This window comes from Oryza glaberrima, chromosome 10 (genome assembly GCF_000147395.1).
Source record: "Oryza glaberrima chromosome 10, OglaRS2, whole genome shotgun sequence".
NCBI classification, from domain to species: domain Eukaryota; kingdom Viridiplantae; phylum Streptophyta; class Magnoliopsida; order Poales; family Poaceae; genus Oryza; species Oryza glaberrima.
The window spans coordinates 20,932,088-20,942,188 of record NC_068335.1 but is presented as its reverse complement, the minus strand read 5'-3'; the positions used below and the strand labels follow the sequence as shown (position 1 = coordinate 20,942,188).

The 10,101-nt window shown below is 41.2% G+C and overlaps 3 protein-coding genes across 3 annotated transcripts; all 3 read left to right on the top strand.

Moving 5' to 3' along the window:
- The first annotated feature begins 213 nt into the window (after positions 1-213).
- LOC127752830 (cortical cell-delineating protein-like) lies at positions 214-930 on the top strand. Its single transcript, XM_052278262.1, has one exon. It carries the CDS (start codon positions 288-290, stop codon positions 696-698), a length of 411 nt encoding a protein of 136 aa, XP_052134222.1. The 5' UTR covers positions 214-287; the 3' UTR covers positions 699-930.
- A 3,393-nt stretch (positions 931-4,323) lies between these two features.
- Positions 4,324-5,004, top strand: LOC127753013 (cortical cell-delineating protein-like). Its single transcript, XM_052278466.1, has one exon. The coding sequence runs from the start codon at positions 4,390-4,392 to the stop codon at positions 4,783-4,785; it is 396 nt and encodes a 131-aa protein (XP_052134426.1). The 5' UTR covers positions 4,324-4,389; the 3' UTR covers positions 4,786-5,004.
- Positions 5,005-7,689: 2,685 nt separating this feature from the next.
- On the top strand, positions 7,690-8,163 carry LOC127753011 (cortical cell-delineating protein-like). Its single transcript, XM_052278464.1, has one exon. The coding sequence runs from the start codon at positions 7,761-7,763 to the stop codon at positions 8,154-8,156; it is 396 nt and encodes a 131-aa protein (XP_052134424.1). The 5' UTR covers positions 7,690-7,760; the 3' UTR covers positions 8,157-8,163.
- Positions 8,164-10,101: the final 1,938 nt, after the last annotated feature.

Below are 10,101 nucleotides of genomic sequence, written 5' to 3'. Positions count from 1 at the left end.
GTCAACTTGCTTCCCCGTGAGTCGGCGATCGAATTCCACGAACATCTGTTCTCTCCTGGCAAAATCTTGTCCTATCTCTCGCGAACACCTGTCCCATGCACCTACAACAACCAAGCAATCATTCATCATGCATGCAACTAGCAATCGCAAATGCATCTATTCTAGCTATAATCCGGCTATAAATACCAGACGCCCAAATCAAACGATGCAAAGCAACACAAGCAGATCGAAGCAAACCTAGCTAATTAAGCTCGCTCGATCACTTCATCACTTAGCTGCAGTTAGCAATGGCTACCACCAAGGTCGCTCCCCTCCTCGCCCTCAGCCTCCTCCTCCTCGCCGTCGCCGCCGTGCACGGCTGCGAGCCCTACTGCGGCCACGGTGGCCCGGTCATCCCGACGCCGCCGGTGGTGGTGCCGACGCCGCCGTCGTACCACCGCCATGGCCGCTGCCCGATCGACGCCCTGAAGCTGAGGGTGTGCGCCAACGTGCTCAACGGGCTCGTCGGCGTCAAGATCGGAGCCGGCCCCGACGACTGCTGCCCGCTGCTCTCCGGCCTCGCCGACCTCGACGCCGCCGTCTGCCTCTGCACCGCCGTCAAGGCCAACGTGCTCGGCATCAAGCTCAACCTCGCCGTCGATCTAAGCCTCATCCTCAACAAGTGCGGCAAGATCTGCCCATCCGACTTCACCTGCTAATTGAACTCAAACCGTGCGTGCAGCATGTTGGATATCATGATTCATGAGTTTGATCTTCATCCCGATTCCCGACGCAGCGTTAAACATTAATCTTGAAATAATTCTCTTGTTTACTCGATTCTCCATTTGCAGCTCGTTCTATATTATACTGTAGTAAAATTCTTGAATCACTTGGTTGTTGTAAGTTGTAACACCCATTATATGTAGTAACGTATTCCGTCCGTTTTTGAAATGTTTGCACCGTCGATTTTTTAGCACATGTTTGACCGTTCGTCTTATTCAAAAACTTTTGTGAAATATGAAAAATTATATGACTACATAGAAATATATTTAACAATGAATCAAATGATAGGAAAAGAATTAATAATTACTTAATTTTTTTAATAAGACGAACGATCAAACATGTGCTAAAAAATCAACGGTGTCAAACATTTCGAAACGGATTGAGTATATTTGTTCTCACAAAGATAATTGTCGTATAGCTTACATGTTCACCTTAAGTACGTTCTTTCTTTTCTATGCGTGCATAAAAATACTCGCACGATTTATATGTGATAATCATGGCGATGCGGCAATACTCGATCCGTATCTAACTTTTCCTATTTCCTCAAACCGGCCCACACATATAGACCATGTTCCTAGCCATGTGGGTCCTGCATCATGGTCGTCTCTTTTGGCCCAACATGTCGCGTGCATCTCGTTTTGGTTGGGATGTTGGCGGGCTGCTTCCTGTTCCGGCTGATTGAAGATGAAGATTTAAGTTTTTTTTTATGTAAAACGAGGTGGTATTAATATATGATTGATTGAGTTTTAATTATTACAAACTTAAAAAATAGATTAACATGATATCTTAGAGCAACTTTCATATAGAAAGTTTTCGCAGAAAATGCACCGTTTAGCAGTTTGAAAAGCGTGACACAAAAATCTTATTTCATCCAACTCTTGTTGGAGAAAAGACTAAGGCCTTGTTTAGTTCTAGGAATGAAAAGTTTTTGCGTGTCACATCATATATACGAACACACATTTAAAGTATTAAACGTAGTCTAAAAACAAAACAAATTTTAGATTCCACCTGTAAATTGCGAGACGATTTTATTAAGCCTAATTAATCCATCGTTAGCAAATATTTACTATAGCACCACATTGTCAAATCATGGCGCAATTAGGCTTCAAAGATTTGTCTCACAATTTCCTAGTGAACTTTGTAATTAGTTTTTTTCTACATTAATACTCCATGCGTGTGTCAAACATTTGATGTGACAGCGCGGAAAATTTTATTTGGGAACTAAACAGGGCCTAAGTTTTGGATCTTGAAGAAGGGTAAAGAAAAGATGTGTATATGATGCTGATGTGGCATGTCACAGAAACGTGATGTGGCATAATCATGACTGACAAATGGGACTTAAATTTTTTCATTTTCCTTTTTTTCTTCATCTTTCCTTCTCTTTTTCTTTTTCCTCTTCTTCTCCTTCTTCTCCCTTTTTTCCTTTCTTCTCCTTCTTCTCACTGCAGCTGTAGGCCACCGCCGCATGGGGTGCTCGGATCACAGAGAAAGGAGAAGAAAAGAAGAAAAAGAGGAGGAGAAGAAAAAAGAGAAGAAAATAAAAAAGAAAAGAAAATTTTTAAGTGAGTCCCATTTGTCAATCAAGATGACTGCCAATCACGTCCATGTGATATGTCACCTCAGTGGCACATGATCCTAGAGAGGCTGTGGCGATCTAGGACTTAGATGACACACTTCGATAAGTTTTAAGATTTAGATTTACATTTTGAGAGTTTACTAACCTAGATGACACAACCCTACCAGTTTAAGAACCAGGTGTGGCAAGATGTGTCAACCTGGGTCCACTTCAAATAGAGCAGCTAGCCCATATAACCCAACCAATATTTTCAAAGATGTGAATAGAGATAAAACATAAAAAATAGAATATAATACTCTCATTCAATTCCTATGTGATTGAAACACTGGAAAGTTTCAAATTGTTTTTGATGGACACACAGGAAAAAACACAGAAAACATGTAGGAAATAGAAAGAACGAATTGAGACTTCATGCTGTTTAATTTCCTCCAAAATTTTTCTAGAATAGCACAATTCATATCAATTCTGAAGGAATTATTATTACAAATCAATCCGTTGTTTTAAAAGGCTTTATAGGATTTTTCTCATGGAATACAAATCCTGTAGAATCCATAAGTTTCTCTCTCTCTCTCTCTCTCTCTCTCTCTCTCTCTCTGTTTTTCTTTTTTTTTTTTGGCAGGGCATTCCTGTGTATACCGTGGGAGAGCAAAATTTCCTTATAGCTTCGCAGAGCACTTGACATACTGACAGAGTGACTGAGAACGTAATGGTTCACTGTACACGCATGTGGAATGATGACGATGATTCGACCTGATGCTAGTATTAGCTATTAAATTAAACCCATACTGTTAAATAAATTAGCATGCTTAGCACATTAATCATGGAGCTAGCCTAATAATGCATGTTGCCACCTTTCTCTGATGCTGGCTAGCCATTTTGTTCACATCGAGTCAGCCAGTTCATGTGATCGAGTATTCATAATCTGATCCATAATAGTAATATTTTGACGGTATGATTAACTAATAAAATCTTGTAACGTGATCCTCGGGATCAGCTCCACAAAGAAATATCAGAGTCTAAACAAACCAGACAAAGTTATAACGACCCTCACTTTGCATGCATGTATATGTATGTATGAAAAAAAATTTAGTGGGAATTCCTCGCATGGAATTCAGCTCCTATGATCATATTGTCAGTAGCGAAGGCTAAGACTTCGCTGTTCTCAAGCTAGATCCATCTTTAGGTACATCCAGCTAGCCAATACAATTCACAGAGGCCATCCCGGCTATGCGTGTACATATGGAGCATATTGACTCTGCCAGCTCAAGTATCTAAAATAATGCAGGAGAGAGGAATGGAGGGTTACGGATGACACGATGTGTGGTGTATGTACGCAAAATTTACAACTCCATAGCAAGCATTTCAGAAAGCATTATATTCAGAACAAGTATTATTTGGCAGATATATAGAACACACATCCATATATTAATGTCAACAAATGCAACTGGTCAACTTGCCTCTTCCCCATGAATAATCGAATTAAACGATAATATATACTAATCCATATTTTAATGTATGACGCCGTTGACTTTTTATCTAATGTTTGATCATTCGTCTTATTAAAAAAATTATGTTATTATCATTTATTTTATTGTGACTTGATTCATCATCAAATGTTCTTTAAGCATGACATAAATATTTTTATATTTGCACACAATTTTTAAATAAAACGAATGGTCAAACGTCGGTTAAAAAGTCAACGGCGTCATACATTAAAATACGGAGAGAGTATATGTTCTCTCTCCTGGCAAAATCTTGTCCTATCTCTCGTAAATACCTGGCCCATGCAGTACACCAAGCAAGCAAATAAATCATCACGTACATGCACTACACAACCAAGCAATCATAGCATCAGATGCAAATATTCTAGGTTTCTAGCTAGTTCAGTAGTACGTGTATAGTAGTTCCAAACAGCTAGCTAGCTCGACTCGGCTATAAATACCAGACGCCCCCAAGCAAACGATGCAAAGCAAACACAAGCTGAAGCAGACTATCTAGCTAATTAACACCAGTATCTAATTAATTAAGCTCGATCACTTCATCACTTAGCAATGGCTTCCACCAAGGTCGTCGCTCCCCTCCTCGCCCTCACCCTCCTGCTCTTCGCCGTCGCGGCGCACGGCTGTGAGCCCAACTGCTCCGGCGGTGGTCCGGTGATCCCGACGCCGACAACGCCGTCGTACGACCGCCATGGCCACTGCCCCATCGACGCCCTGAAGCTGAGGGTGTGCGCCAACGTGCTCAACGAGCTCGTCGGCGTCAAGATCGGAGCCGGCCCCAACGAGTGCTGCTCACTGCTGCAGGGGATCGCCGATCTCGACGCCGCCGTCTGCCTCTGCACCGCCGTCAAGGCCAACGTGCTGGGCATCAACCTGAATCTCCCCGTCGATCTGAGCCTCATCCTCAACAAGTGCAGCAAGATCTACCCATCCGGCTTCACCTGCTAATTGAGCTCGATCGTGCATAATTAATCTTCATGCGATGACGAGGATTGATCTGAGTTGCATGATTAATTAAAGATTAATCTTGAAATAATTATATTGTTATTCACTTCTACATTTTTGCAGCCCATTCTACACTGTACCTTACTTTATCATTCTTGAATCACTTAATTGTTGTAAGTTGTAACGCATTATAGCAATGTTGTTCTCCACATGATAATTGTTATATAGCTTGTCCTCCTTAATTTCTTTCTTTTTCATGTATGCAAAAAACGTGTTCGTCTCACAGCGTATATCTACACCATCTGTATAATTGACCCACAAAGTATTAATACTCAACAAAGTAATTATTACTACTCTTAAAACCTAACATGCAAGTATATCATATCAATCCACTAAATAACTAAAGCTCAAGATGCAAGCAAGCATAGCAATTACATCTATAATTTTTTACATTCTAAATCTTAACATTCAAGCATGCTAAATCATCATCCCACATCACTTTCACAATATATCAACATATAAATTTATCTATCATTTATACAATGTTTAACATATATTCCTCTACATATTCCGTAGCAAAACATGGGACGTCATCGTATATTTAGTGATAATGGCGAGTGAAAATGATTGATCTGTACCTAACGATTTCCTCAAACAGGCACACACATGTAAGCCATGGGGCTAGGCATGCATGCAGGCCTTGCACGTACCATGCTCGCTTTCGGCCTAGTACCTGTGTGCCTCGTTTCAACACAAAGCACATTCGACGTATTGGTGAACTTCTGGTTCCGTCCTATTAAAATAGTAACTAAGCTTGGTCTGTCTAAAAAGGGTTAGAAAAGATGAATGACCCAAATGACAAGATGTGTCTAACTAGGTCCACTTCAAATAGAGCAACCCACAGAACAATGTGTCATAACCCAGTCTTTGCAAAAAAAAAAAAAAAAAAAAAACAATTTTATGTCTGAAGTTAATTGCTTCTAAGCCAACTACAAGAACTAGATTATAAGCTATTACCGTCCCCAGATTCTAGGGTTAGGGGATCGTGGCTGGGAGAGTGGCCTGGGACTGGTTCAAATTAAACCAGGCCTAGGGCTGCGTTAGTTACTCTGTGTTCCCAACACAGCTGCTGCGCACGAAAAACGTTAACGGAGCGGTACATTAGAACGTGATTAATTAAGTATTAGCTAATTTTTATTTAAAAATAGATCAATATGATCTTTTTAAGCAACTTTCGTATAAAAACTTTTTGCAAAAAAACTCACCGTTTAGTAGTTTCAAAAATGTGCGCGCGGAAAACGAGAGGAGAAAGTTGGGAACTCCTGGAAACGAACGCAGCCCTGATCGGCTTTACAAGCATCTGACCCTAGGAACAAATTGTCTTTAATTTTCTAAATGTTTTTCTTCAATTATATCGAAAATAAAAAAAATAATGGTTACATTGACGCACAGCTAATTTTCAATTTTTTAGGGTACGCAACAACAATGTCACATTTTTACAGTGTCCTACGGGAAAAATTATAAACTTTAGATGTCATGCCGCAAATCTTGCCTACATGTTTATAGTGGTAATTGAGCAAAATTCCTTTGTATATGTTCGTAGACTGCAGAACACTTGCATATGGGATATGCTGAAATACTCACAGAGAACGTAATGGTTCGAATAAACAGTGTGGAATGATAAACGATCGGAGACCTGCTAGCATTAATTAACTAAACCGATATGGCTAAAGAAACAAGCATGCTTAGCACATTAAATCATGGAGCCCAAATCATGCATGTAAGCATGTTACGTTGCTAGCTACTTAATTTGTCTGGCTCGGACTTACTCTCTTCTAGCGATTTTGTTCGATCACCGATCTGTACGTGTGTTCATCTGTAAACATGGATAAGCATGGTAGACTGATCTGATAAATTAATATAATCCTTTAACGTGGTCATGGAGATCACAGCTCCGATTCCAGTAGCCAAATTAATTAAGCCCATAATTTCTTGTCCACCATGTTTCTGGAGGCATAGAGGTCAAGAATTCACAGCTGGTGTACTTAATTTGTTCAGAATCAGAACTCCGTTTTAATTTGTTCATTAAAGACCTAAGAGCTAACAAACGGAAGTTAAAATCGGAAGTTAAAATCGGTCGCTACGTGCAGGTAAGTGCGCGTGCATGGTCAGCTGGGCTACAAATTTTCATGGAGGTCACTATGCGTGTATATATAGAGTATACATTATAGTGACTCTGCTTAAGCTAGCTCCGATCCGGCCAGTAGTAGATTAATGGTGGAAGAAATTAAGGAGGCTATGACACTACGATATCGATGCACATTTAGGCAAAAATAAAAACTCTCCAAGGCATGCAACTATGTCAGAAATGCTCGATCAGAACAAGTATTTGTCAGCAGATACAAACACTTCCGGCCATATATTTCAACAAATGCAATTCGTCAACTTGCTTGCTTGGCCATGAATCGATCGACGATCGAACTGAAAGAATATCATTTTTCCCTCCAGGCAAAATCTTTTGTCCAACCTCTCGCGAAGTACACCAGCAGGTCCATGCAGTACACAACCAAGCAATCATATGTCCATCATGCATGCCTAACAATTTAGACTGGACAAATATGTCTTTTTACTTGAGAGTTAACGGTCAACACATGGTCAAACTGACGATAGTGGCATGAAAGGGTGTGCAAATTTAGACCAATGGCATATAAGAAAAGAGCTAATTTCCAATGATATATAAAAGATCCGACCAATTTTCAGTGGCATATAAGGATCCGACCTTATTCTAGTGCTCTAGCTACTACTAGTTCAGTACGCATAGTTTCCCAACAGAGCTAGCTCGATCGGCTCGGCTATAAATACCAGATGCCCCAAGCAAACGATACAAGGCAAACACAATCTGAAACAGCCTAGCTAGCTAGCTAACACACCACTAGCTAATTAAGCTCGCTCGATCACTTCATCAGTTAGCATTAGCAATGGCTTCCACCACCAAAGTCGTCGCTCCCCTCCTCGCCTTCACCCTCCTCATCCTCGCCGTCGCGGCGCGCGGCTGTGAGCCCAACTGCTCCGGTGATCCGGTGATCCCGACGCCGACAACGCCGTCGTACGACCGCCATGGCCACTGCCCCATCGACGCCCTGAAGCTGAGGGTGTGCGCCAACGTGCTCAATGGGCTCGTCGGCGTCAAGATCGGAGCCGGCCCCAACGAGTGCTGCTCGCTGCTGCAGGGGATCGCCGACCTCGACGCCGCCGTCTGCCTCTGCACCGCCGTCAAGGCCAATGTGCTGGGCATCAACCTCAACCTCCCCGTCGATCTGAGCCTCATCCTCAACAAGTGCAACAAGATCTACCCATCCGGCTTCACCTGCTAATTGAGCTCAACCATGCATGCATAATTAGTCCTCATGCAATGACTGGCTCTGAAGGCTTGAGTTGCATGATTAAAGATTAATTAATCTTGAAATAATTATCTTGTTTACTCGCTTCTGCATTTGTGGCTAGCTCGTTCTATATTGTATTGTACCTTACTGTACCATTAATTCTTTAATAATGATTACTTCATTGTTGTGAGCTACCTTAATACTCCCTCTGTTTCTTATTAGGTGTTTTGACTTTGATCAAAGTCAAACTGTTTGATCAAGTTTATTAAAAAAAAGTAATATTTTCAACCCAAGATAAATTTATTATAAAAATATATTTTATTATTTTTTTAATAAAACTAATTTGTTAATGTAAATATTACTATACTTGTCTATAAACTTAGTTAAATTTGAAATAGTTTAACTTTGACCAAAGTTAAAATATCTTGTAACCTAAAATGGAGGGAGTACTGTTTTTCACTAAAATGGAGGGAGTACTGTTTTTCACGAGATAGCTTTCATATGGCTTGAAAAACGCTCTCACGACCTGTATATATTTGATGTTGATTTATTCACACATGTTTAACACATATAAAGCGGATCGGAATTTTTTGTATTTTTTAGAAAATTCACTGGGGGGAGAGCTTTCCCACCTGAATTCATTAAAAGGGAGCAAAGGGCAGTTTTACAAAGTCCAGAGCATTACATATTGAGAGAGCGGAGGGAGGAAGAAAAGAGTTCTTTCCAGGTCGAAATTACATGTCTGTCTTCTACTTTGATTCTCCCCCCTCCCCCCCCCCCCCCCCAAGAGGGAGGCGTCCTCGATACACTGCTGCAGCAAACGGCGCAAAGAGGGAGCCTCGTTTCTGAAGACAACCCCGTGGCAGTGATTCCACATGTTCCAAAAGCATACTCCCTCCGTTTCACAATGTAAGTCATTCTAGCATTTTCCATATTCATATTGATGTTAATGAATCTAGATAGATATATGTATGTGGAAAATGCTAAAATGACTTACATTGTGAAACGGAGGAAGTAGCAAGTAGAACACCCTAAAGTGCTTCAAGGGAACTTGAGGCGGGGTGGGGAGAGAAGCAATCTCAGCAAGCGTTGCAACATTGACCGGTATATTCATCGCGCCCCAGAAGGCCACAGCGAAGGGGCACTGGAAGCATATATAGGTGGAGGGCTGTTTCATCAGCAAAGTTGCAAAGATCACAGGTTGGAGCCGGCACTATGGTTTTCTTATGCAAGCTGCGTTTTGTTGGAAGACGATCTTTAGTCAAGAGCCAGGCAAAAAAAAACTGAACTTTCCAGTTGGGGCACTTCTCCATCTCGTCGTATTCTGCAACAAGATAAAGATGCCTTGTTTTTAAGATCCCAGGGGCGCCTTTCTTGGTGCGAACATCTTGCTGATCAGTCACTGAGCACTGCATCAAGAAGCTGCTGAGATGGTTGGAGTGCCCTGGATCACTGCGGATCGGAAATTTGGAATCGACCTGGAGCATAGCTAGTCGTAATAACAAAAAAGATTTTTTTTTCTCGGTCCGTATTATGCTCGGACTAGCTAGCTGTATGCGTTTATCCGCGTAACAAAAAAAAAATAATCTGAGATTTCCACTAGAACACAACGAATAGATGTAACGCTCCGCTTTTTGCGTGACGTTAAAAACTTATTCGGCAAAATCCTAATTGCGAAAATTTCGTTCTTTGTGTGCGAGTCTAAGTCGTGCCATGGATCTCAATTCAGTCTCCATCGTTGTTCCCTTTCGTCGCCATCAAAATCCTCCGCCTCAAGATTCCAATTCCGATTCTAGTCTCTGAAATCAACATCCTGAAATCAATCGTCGATTCTTTCGTCCCTATCTCTCTCTCCCTCTCTCTAATCAATCTGCCTACCTACTATCTATCCATCGATCTGTCTATCGATCTTCCTATTCGTTTATCTACCCATCAA